The sequence below is a fragment of the Haliotis asinina genome, chromosome 13 (assembly GCF_037392515.1).
Source record: "Haliotis asinina isolate JCU_RB_2024 chromosome 13, JCU_Hal_asi_v2, whole genome shotgun sequence".
Lineage (NCBI taxonomy): Eukaryota > Metazoa > Mollusca > Gastropoda > Lepetellida > Haliotidae > Haliotis > Haliotis asinina.
The window spans coordinates 20,026,323-20,046,129 of record NC_090292.1 but is presented as its reverse complement, the minus strand read 5'-3'; the positions used below and the strand labels follow the sequence as shown (position 1 = coordinate 20,046,129).

Sequence of the window (19,807 nt, the reverse complement as noted above, 5' to 3'; positions counted from 1 at the left end):
ATCAAGTAGATGATGAACACTGTATTTACTGAGAGCATATTGTATCGCAAGATACCGTATATTACCGTAGGTAAGCCAAGCCTGTAGAAAGGCCGACCCCTAAACTGAACCCTGAAAATCAATGTCAAAATGCTATCTCTCGTACATAAGATGAGCTACTGAGATGGGTCACGGCCAAGTCACACCATAGGACATATGGCAGTTGGATATACCAGTAAAAGGTAAGTTTGGGAATAATAAAAGTTATTCTACATTCGCATTGTGCGTAACCGGTATATTTGGTGAGAATACTTACAATACTTACTAATAAAGATGATACTGAGCATTATTCTAGTTTGCTTTTCTTCTATAAGCACAACTATGACTCTCTGAAGGTATCAACAAGGGGCGGCCATTTTGTGGAATCGGTGCATATAGAAATATTATCACATGAGTATTATCTTGTGGATTTATTGTGTTTAAATAGGTATCAGTAATAATGACTAAGAGCAAAATATTTTAATAATGAAAACTATATATTTTAATATGTACTTATACTTGTGTATCCCTTGTGTGTCATTACAAAACAAGCAACAGTCACCCTCTTCTTCATATGTGATATCACAGGAAACAGCTGATCACACTGGCACGTCATTTTGCTAATGGGGACCGTACAGGATTATAACTTTTATAATGGATGTAGTGTGTGTAAATAGGTAGGTGCAAAACTAACAATATGTATTTTATTGATTTTATTCACTCTTAACAAATAGTTTGTAGAGATTCTTCTGTCTATAATTGATGTAAACTCCTAGTGCTGTTCCAGGCAGGTGTACCGCTAACCTGTAAGATCGTTCTGATCGGACACTGACCACCTGAGAAATACTTTTGTGAAATTACGTCTTATAGATAGGCCAAACCCCTACTTCAGACTGCCTTTTTCAGTTCTCAAAATTTGGCTTATACACGGTACATTTTGTCACGTAACATGGCAAAGCTTACCTCTCAATGTTCTCAGTAAATTTATCGTAAAATCTCGAAATTAATATTGCACCTACTCCAAATTTATATATATGTCTGCCATTTCATACTTCTTGTTGAATTAATGTTCAACAGATAAGCTCATTGAATTTAGATCGAATTATTTCTAAGTTTTACCCAAATGTAATTAAACTTCAATAAACTGAATAATCAGTGTTTAATTTTGCAGCTCCTTTTTTAGTCCAATCAATTAAAAAAAAAAAATCATCAGCGGGAACAATTCATTCACACTAAACTAACAATGCGATCTCAGGGATTGGGAAAGAGAACTATGACAATGGGCCTTTTTCAGGATTATTAGTCATCTTCTGAATTCGGAATGGGCCACTGCCTTGTGTCAATGGTAAACTTCAAAATTCTAATGGTCCATTCTAATGGGCCATTTTTCATTAAAATGTGCAAAATGGCCCCTGGCCTCTGCCTTTCCCAATCTCTGTGATCTACTTGAGACACTTCAATATGTTTCATAGTGGTCAGCTATGAATGTGACAACTTGACCTGAAATTGGCTGTTATTTATTGACATGTGATCATTCGGCAAAACTGTTGTCAACCTGAGTGATCTCACATGAGTTGAGGAATGCATGCTATTATGAACACTAATGAAGACTGTGCAAAGGATCACACCAATTGCTATCCAGTTCTTCTGTGCTGCGTTAATTCATTTAAAATTATTAATTTGTTCAATCAAGTTTTTCATGTCATAAAACAATGTAAGGTTCATTTAGGCTCTTGTCAATTTCCTGTATTATGATCATATCTCATGTACCAACCTTAAACGGACCAAACCGAAGGCCTTGTACCGCAATTTTTAACATGCCTAGCGATGAGAACTATCGACAAAATAATAATTATATCATCAGACAAATAAAAGTATAGTTTTTTTTGATGATGTGACAATCGCATTACATAATCTCACTGTTTCCCATTGCCCATAGTCATGCGTGTCCATGGTAACATTTGATCTGTCCATTCTGTAAACAAACATGGTGTATCCCTATCACCTATCGCTTGGCAATTATGTTTCTTTCAACAAAAAATGAGCAATCAATTAAAAGCCTCATTACCTCGCCATCAGAAGCTTAACGAAGGGCATACAGTAACATATTGCAGGGCAACAGCAGTGCAATCTCTTCTGCCATTTTTGTCAACAGATGACGTTTCATATCAGGTCACGGAGCCCTGGAGTATTTGCAACGTCGGTTCGAGTAAAACATTTCTGCCTGATGCTGTGTCATACACTTCCGCAAGTACCCCTTTTCATGGTATACAGCTCCTGCAAATATTAGTGGGGGTACTTTTTTACTTCAATCTGTATGACAGCAGCAAGTACTAGATCTAGTTGAGTCTGTTTTGAGTGCATCACCATGCTTCCTACCAAAACATTACCCATAATTATGTTACGTTATGTCACATAATTATCCATATATGGATAGTGTAGAGTTAACTGCATGATCATAGAACATAAGTGCTTGAAAGTAAAATGTTTTAAAAAACAGCAGTGTTTGTGTTCAATATTACTAGAGGCAAAAGGACAAACTGACAAGAAAATAAAATCCAGCATCAAATCAATTAACGAAAATATAGCTAATGAAGTTAACCATTTAAAGATGATTTTACCGTAAGGGTGGCTTCTATGAATGGAATAGCCGTCAGTTAGCCCTGTTCATGGATTAATAGTATACGATCTGAACAATAATTATTAAAAATAATAAAATTCAGGATGGTACCTGTAAATGTCATTTAGGATCTTAGAAAAGATGTAAAGTTTGCTTTACGATGACAGTAGTGTGAGTGCTTTGATGTTATGATAGTTCAGGCCCAAAATATAGTTTATTATAAAACACAATGGGGTAATGGTGAGTACACTATTTCCTAAATGCACTGTACTTTGGTGAGAGTGCACTGTTTCACCCCTTAGAAGCCCACTTTCGATGAGTCAGGCTTTGCAAAAAGATCTTTAATAACTAGAACTACATAACTAGAACTAAATATATCATGAAGGAAAAGAGACTATTCTGAATCTATTGTAATGCATATGAACATTCCTTCCCAATTACAATTACAAATGAGCAATTAATGCATTATTTATCATGCTCAAAAAAATACCAATAGAAACTTTGCAATATTGATGCTTACAGGCTGACGCTCTGGCTGACATAACTGTGCATGGCAAACTGATAAAATGTATGCAACTGAAAGGCATATACATATTTCACTTTGAAATTAAGTATATCAAAACATTTCAGTAGCTTGGCACTACTATATCATGGTAAAGTTTGATGTGGATAATACTTGACTGACAGCAGACTTCAACTCTTCCCTATGTCGGCAACGGAATGTTTCAATAAATAACAGAACAGCTGAAGAACAAAAACATTTGATATCAAATACATCAACACAAGTTGATAACGTAACAAATATACGAGGCTTGCCGAGGATATTTTTATCTTTATCAACCAGTGTTGATATAATTGATATCAGTAAACAAAAGGGTGAGATTCCATTTATCATCCAAAAGCATTCTTCATTAGGTTTTAATGAAAAATGTACATCACTGAACACAGCACTAGCATTAGATTTGTAGTGCAATGATGTCATACCATTGTGATGCCATCAAGGTCATGACATCATAGTACTGTCAGATCATTGTGCAAAATCTACAGCCAAAAAGGTATCTCTTGTTAGAAAATTCACATTCATTACCTACAAGGGTGAACATACTCGGGTTAATATTTTTCATACATTACCCTAGGGCAAAATATCACTTTGTCATGGTGATGCAACGTCATGAACAATTCTGTGACGTAGCGTTCTACAAGTGGCGACAGCGGGTTTTGTTTGCAAGTATAATAGGGTTTATTTTCCTCAATTTATTAACTTTTGGTACTAAACTGCATACATATTCTTGAAAAATTTGTAGCCCTATGAACCTCCTCAGCCCATCCTTAACATACTTAAATGTTCAAGGGTCCAGAGTATAATATTCGTGACAATAAAATGCTATGTTTATGCCACTTGTGCCTAAATATAGTCTGATATGGGCACTCATATAATATTTTCTACGTCTGAACAATGACACATGATTCTTTCAATTATCTTAGCAAATACTTCAGAATCATGCTTACTGTGTTGTACTGCATTACGACACAATCTCCACACAGCGTTTGTGTCCGTGTTTGAGAAATATTGCTGTCAACTTCAGGAAAAAATAACCATGATCCTTTACACAGAAGATAGTTCAAAGCAGAAGTGTCCTAATGTTCACAAAGTGTCAGTGATGTCATGCCTGACTGTCAGGTATAGTTGGGCATTGCAATCTTACAGGAACTCACTGATGTGTGGATATTCAACTCTATTTTGAGTGACCAGATTGTACCCATCAATATCTATCATATAACCTCTACCTGCGATCAGGCAGTCATCAGATACTGAAAAAATATATAAACTGTACGGTCGTCTGGACGAGACCTACCTTCACCTGTCTGCCTGTCTTTTTGGTTTATGAAGTATTTTCAAGCAATGTGCCTCTGAGCCCAGCCATTTACCACTAAATTATCCCTCCATGGTGCTTTCAAAACAAGAAACCTTAAATGCTGTAGAGCTGGGTGTCGTTTCACAAAGCTCTCGTAAGCCTCCGATAACATTTCTCACAGCATTCGTACTCCCAATGTTACAGTATAGGAGGTACAAATGATACATGAAAAATTACAAAATCCTAGACTTATGACACCTTTGTAAAAGGGGCCTCAGGATCTAGTTTACTGAGAAGTGATAAATAATCTGCATTGCAAAGGCCTGTCAGTGAGGGAAAGTGTCCCAGAAACACTTTTGCACCGAAGTGAGCGTGTGAGTTTACTTTTATGCCACAGTCAGCAATATTCAAGCTTAATGGCAGCGGTCTGTATATAATTGAGTCTGGACCACACAATCAAATGATCAACAGCATCAGCATCAATCGGTGCAACTGGCAACCAAGCCAGTGAGTCTGACAAACGAATCCCGTTAGTCACCTCTTACTACAAGAAGAGTCACCTTTTATGGCAAGCATGGGTTGCTGAAGGCCTATTCTACCCCGGTCATTCACAGGTCCTTTTCACTAAAAGGGTTACGTGACAAGCAATTGTTGATATTTATCAGGATTTATGGGCATATATGGGGCCCAGAGTGGAATTTACGGGACAGTATATTCCTCATTCTGTACTTCATGCTACTACTTCTCTATCTGGCAAAACACTGAATCACGTATGATGTATGGAAATTACCAATGGATTGAGAATGGAGGGGAGATAACTCAAAAACTGTTTTTCCTGTTGTCTGAAGAATCTAGCGATGGCTACAAAATGTGTATTCTACTTGTGCCTCAAACTATTGAAAATTAAGATTGAAGTGTTATCATATTATGTTACCTCAAACATAGCACTCTTCTATTATTTTCAAAGAACACTACTTCCCAGCGAAGTACACTTCAATGTACCCCCTGCCAGATGCAACTCATTCCGTACTTCGTCGTAGTATTTCTTTACATCGAATGACACTGAATCACGCAGGATGAACAGAAATTACCGATGTCTAACAAGTGCAAATCAATGGAAGGAAGATAACTCTAAATTTGTTTTTTTTGTGTTTACAAAATCTAGTGATGGCTTTTCGAAAAGATCAGCCTCGCATTTCAAAAAATAACTTTTGACAAAACATTCAAATGTAGTCCCTGTGAATATTAAAAAGGAAAATGTTCAAATGTGGTCCCTGTGAATATTAAAAAGGGAAACTACTCCGCAGCGATTTTACTAAGACAATACCTGCGGGAAAAACAAGAGACAAAATTTGAAATCGTTTGATTCACACAGGTTGGCTGAAGGCTACTATCCAATACCTGTGCTGCACTTAGTTCAAAATTAACATTAAGGTGTTCAGTAAGATGTTAAAATATGTTTAAGATGGTGAAATATGTTGTTCACTGGTCCATGGATTGATGAACCCTTGATGTGAACAACTTATTATGTACTCTACCCAGAACCTATTTCAACCTACGACTGACATTCCAATAGAAGTTAGAAGTAATCTGGTATTTAACCAGGACAGTGGAGCCTTGACTATCATGTTTAAGTTTCAACACTGTGTGCAATCATTATCTGGGCCTGTGTATGTGACAGATTACATTGCACCCCTGCCCACGTATCAGCACATAGGTATGTGACAGGACCAGTAGATGCCAAGCAAGTGTATAAACCATGGACCGCAAGCGTGCGAGTACTGCAGTATCCCCATAAGTAGCCTTATCAACCCAACACTCCACACCTTCCTGACTGTACCATGTCATGTCCTGTGTTGTAACCTCACTGATCATATCAGTGATATAGTGGGCACGTGCCACCTCACGCCTCTCCCATCCAGCCTGATACAAGGCACATCATCACATATCATGTCAACATTCTACAAACTCACCCCTTAAGGCATGGCTACTTATCAAAATCCCATACAACCAACCTTGCCAGATAGATATTTCATGCCCTTGTTTTATGACAGGTATTTAAATATTATTGAAATGTATCACTCTGAACCAATCATTCTATTTTCATAAAAAGTAAAGGTGCAATAACTGGCGGTCTTGAAAAAACGACAAAGAACAGGTGCTAAGGCTGGGTCTGGTTGGGGTTGGGGTTAATACAACATTAAATTATGTATAAAATGGATTAGTTAACAAGCACTATGGCATTTCAGAGGTGCCAACCCTTTGCAGCTCCAACAGTAATGTTTATTATTTTCAGTTAGCTAATATAGCATCACACATAAAAACAGTAAAACTATGCCTATTAGCTTAAATAAGGGTATATCAGCAAATCACTTAACATAGTAAGTTAATTCATCAATTATCAGTTGTAATGAATGTTTATCCTATGCTTAAACATATTTTTCAGATTGGCTACCAAAAGGAGGGCTTCTCAGTAATTCCTGCTTATCGATCAATTTGTACTAATCTTGTATCTGCTTATAATTAGGTCGTAGCTTTACATCAAGTTTATAAAAGAAACTGATTATTAGTGATATTGAGTGTTTTGAAAGACAGGGGAGTTATCAATGATGTTTACACCAAAGAATTAAGAGATAAACATGCTGTGTTGGAAAATCAGAGGTATATAATGAAATTATAATAGCTCTAAATTTGATCTAAAACCGAATGCATAGTGTGAAAGACCATATTAGGGTCTTGATAGTGTCAAATAATCACATGCACAGAATTTCAGAAATTCATACAATCTGAGAAGACTTAACTGTCATTACTGCAGGTGTTAAAGTGTAATTGTATTAGTTTGCACCTCAGCCTATATCAGGACCTCTCTGGTAAAACAATGTCTTCACACACAGACACAAATGTTCAATAACAAATATCAATAGTGAGTGAGTGAGCTGAGTATTAAGCCGCACTCAGCAATATTCCAGCTGCATGGTGGTGGTCTGGACCAGTCAGTCAAGTGATCAACAGCATGAGCATCGATCTGCGCAATTAGGAACCAATGACGCGTCAACCAAGTCAGCAAACCTGACCATCCGATCCCGTTAGTCACCTCTTTCAACAAGCATAGTCGCCTTTTATTGCAGACATGCGCTGCTGAAGGCCCATTCTACCCCTTTACAACCCCAATTATTAATAAACGCCGACAAGGTTTCTGAAATACTTAATGCATCATACAGGTAAGATATGCACTATATGAAACGGATTTTGATATTTGCTTCAAGTCACAGAGATGAATTTCCAAACAAGAATGTTTCAAATAATAATTTGTTATAAAGAAGAGACATTTTGATTTTACTTCCATACTTTTAATAGATACTGAAAATAACCTTGTAGGAAAGACAACAATCATATACTGGATCCAAAACGATCGAATTTGTGTCTGTTAAGGCCTCTACAATTGAGTCCAATTCAGCAGGAAAATATGGAAACATCTGTACTAGGCAAATCTTTTGTACACAAATACCACTTCTCAGAAAAAAAAGAAAAAAAAAAGAAAGAAAACTAGACATACTTTTTGTGTTCTCTCCCTTATAGTATGTCTCTCAGTCACAAGAATGTAGACAAAAGGGCTTGTTGAACTACGGATTCTGATTTATAGTAGTGTAGCCTTCAGTGAATGATGTGTATCTGTGTAGCGCCATAGCACTGAAATATAACATGCTCAGATATCAGCATTAAAAGGCTTTACATTGCTGGAGACACATTTTTTTCATAAATCTCTATACATTCTACAGTCTAAGTAAACTTAGTCTCAGTGTATTTCGTTACCTTCCACCACTGAGTCTAACAAAACCTAGTAGAAGGTCTCGTCAGGTAACCTTTGAGCGACCACTCACCATCCAATCAAATGTGAGATGGTTAATTAGATTTAACCAATCAGACAATGGTTACTATTTAAGGATCGGAGGGACTTTCAAAATATTCAGGCCACCGACACAGATCTCTCTCCACAAACAAAACTCTGCACAAAACACAGTGGTATTTCACCTGCAGTATATACGCTTTTGGGTTTCTGTTGACATGGTTACTATTGGCTAATATTACCGCAAGATAACATCCTTGAATATTGCAAAAAACACTATTTCCAGCGACTGTATACTCACCGTTGTCATGGTTGTACGTACACAGTGTACGTACCCAGAAGTAACTTACGTTTCATGGCATTCAGAATTGTTCCAGATAAAAAGTTCAAAAGGTATGTGCAAATGTGCACTTTCGTGATCTGGTAAGCTGTGTTCTGATTGATCAATCTCAAAGGTTACCTGACACAGAGCCTCCCATAAGGTTTTGTTAGACTCAGTAGTGGAGTGTAACGAAAAGCACTGAGGATAAGTTTACTTAGACTGATACATTCTACAATGTAGTCATCCAACATATTCCAGTCATGATAACAGGTGTACTTTGAAACAGCAAAATATCCATAATAATGAAAGTCTATATTAGTTATGAAAAAAAACATATAACTGCGTGACAGTCATATCTGCTTGTGCTTTGCTCAGGAATGATTATGTCAGATTAGAGTTACCTCCCTTAGTAATAGTATCAATAGGGATAAGATCTTTGAGATTGTCTATAGTGTTTCCTCCAGACCACAAAAAGGGCAGGGTGAAGTTTCTACAGAAAAGGGCACTCTAGTTTGAAAAGGGCACAAACCACAATAAAAACCGAAACAAAATGACCAGTCTATAATAATTGAGCCCCCTGTATTATTAACCTACAGTCTCCTTTGCTTTTTGTCTCAGGAAGCTTCCAAGTCAGTGTCATTATGGCTGTCGGTGTTTAGGCTGATCATAAGATGCTTGTAACAGTTGCTGACTTACAGTCTGTTCCTGTGCTCAATCACAACTAGCAAGTACCGGGCAGGGTGCAGTAAAAAGGGGCAGGGCGCCAGAAAAAAGGGCAGGGTGTCAGAAGAAAAGGGCAAGGTGCCAGAAGAAAAGGGCAAGGCGCAACGCCCTTCTAAAACGCTCTGGAGGAAACACTAGTCTACAATACTCCCAGATGCTAAAACGAAAGTATTGCAAACAGTAGTGCTCAAGGATTATGAATAGTAGGTTGACCATAACTCCATTTGTCAACTAAATGCTTATGACACTACTCAAGAGTGAAGCATTAATTTCACAAATATCCAACGACAGCTTTCCAAATCATCAGCATTACATTTCTTCTTGTCTCGTTTTGGCAAATATGTATTTAACTGAAGAACATACACGTTTTCATCAACACATTCAAATTTTAATGAATTTTCTTCAAATTTCATAGAATTTCAAGTGTAATTGTATTGGCGAGGTTTGAAATTCGTGGTGACGACAAAATTGTAGGGGTTGCCATCTCTAAACACTTCATTATTTCAATGATATTTTCAAGCTGGTATATTACTGAAGCAATATTGTGCAAAGAGCCAAAAGGTCATCCATAGCATGCATGTATAGAGTGACAGGGTGGATGAGTGAGGAGGCGAGTGAGTGAAGAGGCCAATGAGTGGGTGAAGGTGTGAGTTAATGAGGTCTAATGCTGCAAAATCATCCCAGAGAACATCAGAAAAGGCTTCACACATTGTACCTAATGTGGAAAAATCAACAAGTAGTCATCAATCAACCATTAGGCTACACCCTGTCCTGAAAGTATGGTGATTCAACTAACAGACATCCACCTTCTTGTAACTACTTTAGGGAATTAATAAAAATGCTTTGACTTATCTTCCAGAATTGAAGTGTGCAAAGAATATCTTGTTCATCTTCATTGTTACTGGACTTAAACGATGCTCCTTATTCATGCAGTCAACAAGTCTGACCAGGACTTCCTGCTGTGGTCCATGAGTGTGTCTTTTGTTTACATTACAATTAATAAATCAGGAAATTCAATCGTCTGTTTAGGTTTTGATTCTCAAAATGTCTTGAGAAACATGGTGTTTGAGGCTTATTTTGTTGCTTCATTTCATAAACTGAGTAGTCCCGGAGCCAATTAACAATCACTCACATAACCAAATTGATTGGAAGGATATCAATTATAAAATCAACTTGGTGACAAAAGTATTTCTCATACTGACGAAACCCGAACCTTTGTATTGACATTATGACTGGTTTGTTGGCAGCCTTATATTGTTGGCTTCTTCGTCTGGTATGTTTCTTGCTTCTGTAACTATTGGAATGCTGTGATGCTGTAAATTTTGCTGTTTCCTGTCATGCATGCAATCCTTAAAAAACACATCCTTAAAGAATTTTTCAAATGTGTCCTGGAAATATGACTAAGCCCTGATACGATCAAATCATCCTGCATGATGCATGCATGGATATCAGGCATAAGTGGCTCAGGTGACATTACAACAGGGTGCGGAGTTTTGGCTTAATGGAAACTGTGTCTTACCAACTTTCGTCAGCTCATTTCCATGCTATGTTCAAGTTATTTTCTATCAAAATAAATGTCACAAGTATATACAATGTTGCACAGTGCTACTGTGGATAATCCCAACATATTGCATCATGTATCATCTCATTTCTTTCCAATAACTGCCGTACAGCTGGACTAATGCAGCATCCAGAATTAAACGACGATATCTTTCTAATTCACCTGAATCTAAATGAAAATGACTTTTATTCTGTGTTCCCCTCAATGTGGAAAGCCTGTATACATGATACAGTGTAAAGTGAAAATATGCATAAAGGAACCACTGCACCTCTTCTGATGCAATAACATCACTAATCGAAACCACAAAATTCAATGCTATAGGTAATTAATGTAACTTAACTAATATTTTTACTTCAAACTGATTCGAAAATACACACAATAACTCTTTAGAATTCGGACTACCAGGCTCATAGCTGAAAGAAAAACAAATTTTTAGCAGAAAATTGATGATCTATGTAAATCGTTTGACCCTCAAATTCTTATTTTGGAAATATCTGCCCACTTTTAGATATACTCTAAAGTTGCATGATGGCCATGATCCCCTCTCAATATGTCATCTCTCAACCAATGAACAAGATTGTATGTGTTTCCTACAAGATAATACTATACATCAGAGCAGGAAGAGCACTGGAATTAATTTTCCAGCTATACAATGGTCGACTGAAAACATAAAAGAGGGGGAAACCCCTCTAACACTTTCAACTATACATGAACACCCAGGTGGGTACACCCCTCCAACATTCTCAGCTTCACATGAACAACCTGGTGGGAACACCCCTCCAACAGTCTCAGCTGTACATGAACACCCATGTGGAAACACCCCTTCAACACCCTCAACTGTACAAGAACATCCAGGTGAGAATGCCCTTCAAACGTACTCTACTGCACTTGAGCACTTTGTGGGAACATCCCTCCTACAGTCTGTTGTGCTTGCCAAGGTCACCTCTGGATTGTGCACGCTTCGGTCAAGGACAGAGCGTCATGTAACGTGTAATTGTGTTTAGGTCTTTTTCACTTGCGGGTAACAGGCTCTATTGTACTGACCTATGTAACAGGTTTCCAGGCCATTAATCAAGTAGTTTTATAACCTAAAAATAAAAACATATCTAACAAAAGTATTATATACAAACTGGCAAAGCACAAGCAGAGTGTCTCCAAAACCCAAAATATCTAAAGTCCTTTCTAAAAACGATATAAAGATCCCTCTGACAGACTGGCATCCTTAGATACTGTCTGCTTATAATAATATATTCTAATGTGAAACAAAGTGAAATATTATAATTAGTTAATGTCAATATTTGAAAACATACACTCATTTTTCTTACAAACCAAGCATAACAGGCTTGAGTTACCGCCCACTGATTATGACATAATTGTTCTAAAACTAATGAGCAGCGTTGTTTCAAAGGCATTCACTTCACCTGAAGAAGAGACCAGAATCTGTCTCGAAATGTTGTGACCTTGTATAGTAAAGAAGGTGAACCATAAAGCACTTTTAGTTTAATCAGCAGCGGTATGCAACGAAAGTAGGCGAATGGGTACAATGCGTGAAATCTGAGATTTAAATTTGTTTACATTTCAAACAAGTGGTCTTTTCCAAGTGTAGCATCGGATCCATGTGTTTCATTAGATTTCACTGAAAGACTTGGTATTAGTGACAAAGATCATTTGCCATTATATTTTGAACTGTGTGAGGAATTCAGAGATTTGTGTGAGGCAGATGGTGTTGAATTATACAACTGAATTTATGGGTAAAACATAATTGTTATATATGTGTGACATGATTTATAAACAATCTGCAATATGGCTGAAAATTCACTTTGATGTTTACTGTGCGTGTTTTTCAATACATTCTGAGCAATTCTTGATTCATCAATGTTTCAGAACAAGCAACAATAATTGAATGATAAATTCAATTCTCTCAGTAACACTGGACATTTGAAATGAGACATGCTATAAATTATGCAAAACGCAGTGAATAATACTTATGTAATGTGTCAAAATTGGCGAGATTTACGATGCACATAATTTTCAGTAGACATGCCGAATGATGAGCGAATGATATCTTTCTTGATATGAATCTGCTTATGTAACTGTTTCAGGTGATTGTTAGTTTCCACCTGCTAATTACACTGCTCCTGATGTGTATATGTATGAGTTGATGCTAGAGTTATCATTTTACATTTGATTATGTAACATTTTCAACTTAATGAAAAATCAATAGTCACAACTGAGTTAGGCCTAAATTAGTAACTTAGTTTGTTTAAAATCCAAACGAGCATTGGTGTAGGTGGATGGGTGGATGGATGGATGGATGGATAGGGGACTCATTCATCTATCAAACCAAATTCCTGTGTAATCTGGACACCTACCTGGAACAGACGTTAATACAAGTCTGGTTTAGAATGATTGTTCTGTATGTGAGTGAGTTTAGTTTTATGCCGCACTCACCAATATTCCAGCCATATGGTAGATACATCAGTCAACCAGACAATCCAGTGATCAGCAGCATGAGCACCGATCTGCGCAATTGGGAACCGATAAGGAGTCAACCAAGTCTGCGAGCCTGACCACCCAATCCTGTTAGTCGTCTCTTACGACAAATATAGTCACCTTTCATGGCAAGCATGGGTTGCTGAAGGCCTATTCTACCCCGTACCTTCATGGGTTTGTGAAGTACACAAAATGACACAAATAATTACCCTGGAAGGCAGACTGGGTATGAACTGTATCTGGAAGGTAAGTTCATGATGATGAAGTTAATACTTACAGATCCAGCTTTGCCTGGTCGTGAAGGTAACCGGGGTTGCTGACCTGATGATCCTGGCTTAGCTAAAAGTTGTGCCATCTGCAAATATAAACACATAATCACTAGAAATATTGAATCTCTAGCAGGGCAGGGCATCATCCCAAGAATGATGCCCCGCCTTGTCTGGCAGTGATATGTATTTGATTGGAAGGTTGCTGGTTTGAATCCCATCATATCATATGATTGTAAAAATAATGCACAACTGTAAGCAATTTCAGTTTACAAAATAACGAATAGACAGATCGGGTTAAAATGTATACGGTATTCTGTCTGGCAGTTCCTGAACCGTATCAATTTTCCTTCAGTCTCCCTGCAATGCCAAAGATAAATGAAGCAAGTCTAGAACTCTCTGGACTCACTGGGGCACCTTTCTGACTTGAATGGGTTTATTTGTTAAAAAAAAATATCTATATATTATTATGTATAATATTATGACATGACAGCACAGCCATTATTGTTATGCATCGGCTATGATGACACTTGGTTTTCACTGCACACCTGAAGAGCCGTTGCAAAAGATCTTGTGCAGATATAAAGATTTGGCAAAAAGAAATATCAGGACTCATCTTTTATATATTTATTGTATATACACCAGTAGAAATCACTTATCTCAGAGACTAAGCATTAGTCTAGCTACAATGCTGCTGCACTGAACAGTAACCAAGAGAGATGTGAGTGAGTTTAGTTTTACGCTGAGCTCAGCAATATTCAAACCATATGGTGGAGGTCTGTAAATAAACGAGTTTGGACCAGACAATCCAGTGATCAACAGCAGGGGCGCCGATCTGCACAACTGGGAACCTATGACAAGTCAACCAAGTCAGCAAGGACCTTCATGGGTTCACAGAAATGTCTTTTCCCTGGAGCATGTGGATGTTGAGGTTGCCTCATGTTCTTATTTTTTCACTGCAAAGCCTACTTGTGGTGTGCAGCATTGTGATACTGCTGGAATATTGCCAGTGGCATAAAACCAGACTCACACAAAACAGCATTCCCCTTTCATCACTGCATTTTCAGCTTTGTCATTGAGGAAAGGCTTTGTAATGCAGGTTCCAGATGTTTGGCAAAAAGAACCACAGTCAAAGTAAACATGGCCTCCGAATTATTCATTACACAGCTCTACCAAGTCTAACAAACCATAGTAGGAGGTTGTGTTACGTAACTTTCAAGCGATCTATGACAGTCAAATCAAATGCGAGATGGCCGAAAGGACTTAACCAATCAGACAATGGAAACAGTTTTGGGTTTGGTGGGACTTACAGATTCCCCAGTCACTGACATTGATCTAGCAAAACAATGGAAATCTGCATAATACACAAACATACCTGCAGTATATACGCTTAGGGCTTTCTAATTACACGGTTACCTTTAGCCAATACTTGCTCCATGTGCATCACCCGGAAGTGACTGGATGGAAAGTAGCATTCGGAATCATTCAGATACAAACGTTTTCGAGGTGAAAGTTCAAATGGCATGTGTGAATGTCCAGATTCACGATATGGAGAGCTGTGTTCTTACTGGTCAATCTCAAAGGTTGTCTGACGCGACCTCGACTAAGGTGTGTTAGACTCAGTAGAGGAGTGTAACAAATAACACTGAGACTAAGTTTACTTGACTGACAGAACCACCACCAGTATGGTGCTGACAAATCTACAACCAAAATCAAGGCGAACAAGGATTCCACAGTGAACTGAGCACAGTGGACATCTGGGCATCGCATTCCAAAAGAAAGAGACCCAAATAACCACTTCATGCAGTGACAAGACAACCTTTCTAGGTAAGAGTTCCTCTCATTCCCCCATCCCAAATAATATTTATAACTTGGTATATACTAGAATTATTAAAACACCTAACACAACGATTACTACAGGTCTCACAAAAATAACAAAAAGCCCACAAAATAAGTACAATATATAGGGGTGAATCACTTAGTGTTACCTCTGTTAAACTGAGGACGAAAGAATATTGCCGAACGGAAAGAACACTTTCCCCTTTCCGTGACAGAGATATTTTACAATGAAATGAATGTGTACGTATACGACAATCTGTTTGTAAAATATTGAGAACTGGGACCTTAGAGGCATGTTTTCAGAATTTCAGAATTTTTCTTAGCAAGTGCTTCTTTTTTCTGAGCCTCAAATAATACCTATATGTGCCACAGGCTTTAGCACAACAGATAATACATTAACTTGACTTTATAATGTAACACTGGCTTACAGTCCCTTTCATCTCAGACCAAAGAATTGCTCACAAACACAAAATCTAATAATTGCAACAAAACAATATTTTGTACAGTCACATGAAATCAACAGACCACCTCTCATGATTCGTCTCAATAATTTTGGACACCCAAATAAAATAATGTGTTTAACAAATGATCATTATTTTGTTGGCAGTTTTTGCTGTTATCTATAAGGCAGGACTACTTGCTGGTATACACAAGTTCTATAACACACACAAGACACACTTCTATCTAGATTAATTTCCAAATTCTACTAATCAGGAATGTTCAACTATCCAGCAAAGTCTGACATAGCATGGTTTTCCACAGTTTCAAGCAATATTCCATATTTACCCTGGCAGACAATACCATGCCTGCCATTCACTATAAAGGGACACGTAAAGTCACAGGAATTTAACAAGAGTGAGTGAGTTTGGTTTTACGCTGCACTCAGTAATATTCCAACTACATGGCGATGGGAACTTATCGAGATGTGCTGAGAGGACAAGAACTACATGGCAACCAATGGTATGGATTTAAAACTGAAACGTCACCTGATAAGTGAATGAAACATCATCGGATGAATGGGCAACAACAAGTAGACCAGAAACGTGTTGTAAATGTTGTAAATAAGAAAGGTACCAGACGCTATTACATTTCCATCCAACTTCTAAATTGCTAAATGCCTATCAAGCTTCTGACACCAAGCAAAACACAGTAGGATATTTTCACAATGCCAAGAGTCAAACTGTGTGACAGTTCACATGTGGAAATTACAATGATTTGACAAAGTCAAGATTTAACACAATATACAGATCACAACAGATACATAGTGTAACACATATATTTACTAAAAACTGTAAGAAACCCCTTGACTGTATACATATTACAGCAGGTTCAAAAGGAACAGCTAGCTGAAGAAACATGTTAGTACTAATGATTATATTTAGAAGTAAACTTGAAATAACTACAAAATGTTTTTCAATATTTGAGTTTTTTGACGGGGAAAAAATAATGCTAGAGGGTTGTTTAAAGGGAGGGTACAAATCTATAATAGCAAATATTGCTTTCTTCAAAAAAAGACATCCTTTAGAACATCATTGTAGCATGGTGCACTGATGTATCATTTCACCCCGAATTTACAAAGCCACTATACTGTAAATGTGCTCTATGATTTGCTCACGTTGTTGGGTTTGATATCTAGTGGAACATTCACCACACTTTTTGCATTCTTTCCTAACATCAAAGCATAAACCTCAGTGTCTGTTGAGTACAACTGAAAAGGGTGGAACCAAACAAGACTTTTACAACATTCCATTTAAAATATGGTCAAATCCCAATGAGTCAAATTGCTGGGGAGCAAAGAAGAAATGTGACTTATTGATGCATTCGAGACATAGGTATATCTATGCTGGTAGAAAAGATGATGATTGTATATGTAATGGTCAACAGCTGCATTCCTGCAGCAGACCGTAAAGTTACTATTCTGCTTTTTGAACTCACTTGTCAAAGGCAGAAATTTGTGAGTCGCACAGGTTTGTTAATTGGATCAGAGGTACAGGATCAGTTACCTACACCAATTAACTTAGGCTCATGTATATTGCTGTTTTTTTTAACCTCATGGGACCAAATTTCCTTCTCAAGTCATGGTGTGTATTTTAGAGACAAATTCATGTAACTGGACATCAAGTGATGACAAACATAACAGGGAATGGTCTGGACCAACAGGAGTTATGTTATGCATAATATTCAATACACCAGCATTACACTTACTGGGATTTGTCTGTACTATTTCATTAGTCTTTAGTCATTTGCAATTTTGACAATGTTATCAAGATAACAAGCATATATCCTTAATTGTTATGAAACACAACTATATATCCCTACACTAAACCCTAACTTATCATCCAATACATATAACTACTCTGCCATGTGACTTATAATCTATTATTCTGACACGTAATGACTGATTATACATATCTTCAGCTACACACTATTTAATTTTGAAACACTGACAACACAAAATTTGAAAATAATAGTTAAAGTTGCATAAACTAGGCCTTTGAGTGTTGTTTCATGATAATTTGATACACACTGACATTTCAGCTATCATGTGTTGCATTGACATTTAACAGTATGTAGGGGTTGGAAGTCAAACAAAACTAAGACAAATAGACGTTAATAAATATTGTCACGACTGACCTAACGTGTCGACCTCAACGTTATTGTAGGTGACATGAGTGTTTCCGAGTGTTGACAAGATAGCTTATTCATAACTACCTGGCTATTTCCTTTTGATGCCATTTGGTCCTGTCAAGAGATCAATCAATTTGAAGTTCTCGGTTCTAAAAAATGTATTTAAAGTAATCAGCTGATGAACACAGGTAAAACGTATCTATTGCCAATGATGTCGTATGCCGTTTCAGTCACAAAGTCACCACGAGCACGGAAACGACCTTGAGAAAATATTTTCCTACAAACAAATTCGACCTTGACATCAAGACGACATTGAGACCAGGCAGGGAGATAATATTGTATAAATCTGGTAATTTATTTATGATCACTAAACGTTGACGGCAAGATAGAAATATTTGGTATAATATAAGGCTGGCTTTTGCTGCTAAAACAGAAATATTACTTTACCCAAAGCTTGATCGCTGTAGGTAAATAGCATTTGAGACATCGTCAAATGTCGGCACGCCTTGCGGCGCTCACTTCATCTGTCAAAACATTTTATCTTTGGTGGTATTTATGAATTAAATAGGTCATTGTAAATACAGACAGATACTATTCGAAAGGCGTTATCCTCCCATTGAGGCTTTCATGCGCCCTAACGACGAATACATGCTTTGAAAAACTTCAAGCGAGTATCATCTGCAAGGTCGAATGGAGGAAAATGTGTTCTGCTGATTATGCGACGAATCAATAGAACACTATAACTGTAATTTGCACATGCATGGTACTCAGAATGACTATGTTCATGGCAACAAATTCACACAATACCTTGCTTATAATATCATGTACAAACACTCATGAATAGCGACGAGAATTTCTTCATACGCCGACCAATGCGGATGGAATCATGCAAAGCGGTGTATATCCAGACTCAATTTTTTGGTTAATTTGTGGGAAACATGCCAACTTATTTAACAAACAGCAGACACTGACGATATAAATCTTAACAAATGCACAAATAGCAGTTCAGTTTTGAAAAACATTGATTGTCACCTTTTCAAGCAGTCAGGGTTAGTCCGTCTTCGAATGACAGCCGACAGCAGACAACCGAGTGTCTGCTAACTATGCATTGTTCGGGGCTTAGTCGTCAGTGCCAAATATGGCAGGCAAATTTATTCCCGCCCTGAACTAGAATACGTAATACACGCCTTTTTTTCACACGCTCAATCAAATTACAGAATCGTTTTCAGCATGGAGCATGGTCGCACGCGCATTTGTTTAAAGTGCCTTAAATACCGAGCTGTTAAGGTAGAAAATTGGTCTCACGCACCACACCAATATCGAATAGACATATATACCGGGACTTAACATTCATATAATACAATTTTTTAGTTAATTAGGCTGGTGGGGCTGAAGATTAACAGGTAAACCTTTGAATAGGTAAAGTGTGCATGCGTGTCTTGCGTGCACTCCCGTGTGAGGAGAATGTTAATTAATACCATATAATGACTATTTGTTGATTTCATAACGTAATATTTTGTGCTGCAGGGACAATCACGATTCCACTTGAACGTATTTCAACTCGGTATTATGATATTTTAGTAAACTGATGCGTTTATAATCTTCATGAGCTTATCTCTTATCTCAATGTTTTA

The 19,807-nt window shown here is 37.4% G+C and overlaps 1 protein-coding gene across 9 annotated transcripts in view; it reads right to left on the bottom strand.

Annotated features, from left to right (window-relative positions):
• LOC137259221 (pyruvate kinase PKM-like) overlaps positions 1-19,298 on the bottom strand; it is a 56,550-nt gene extending 37,252 nt beyond the window's left edge. The window contains exons 1-2 of one of the 9 annotated variants that reach the window (XM_067796837.1): positions 19,206-19,298; positions 13,718-13,795 (exon numbers count right to left, since the gene is read on the bottom strand). In XM_067796837.1, the coding sequence (XP_067652938.1) occupies positions 13,718-13,795 (78 nt within the window). In that variant the 5' untranslated portion in view covers positions 19,206-19,298. Of the gene's footprint in view, positions 1-13,717; positions 13,796-18,257; positions 18,445-18,980; positions 19,092-19,205 lie in introns of those variants that run through there. The other 8 variants (XM_067796835.1, XM_067796840.1, XM_067796841.1 and 5 more) reach the window with 8 other exon arrangements.
• Between the last annotated feature and the right edge of the window lie 509 nt (positions 19,299-19,807).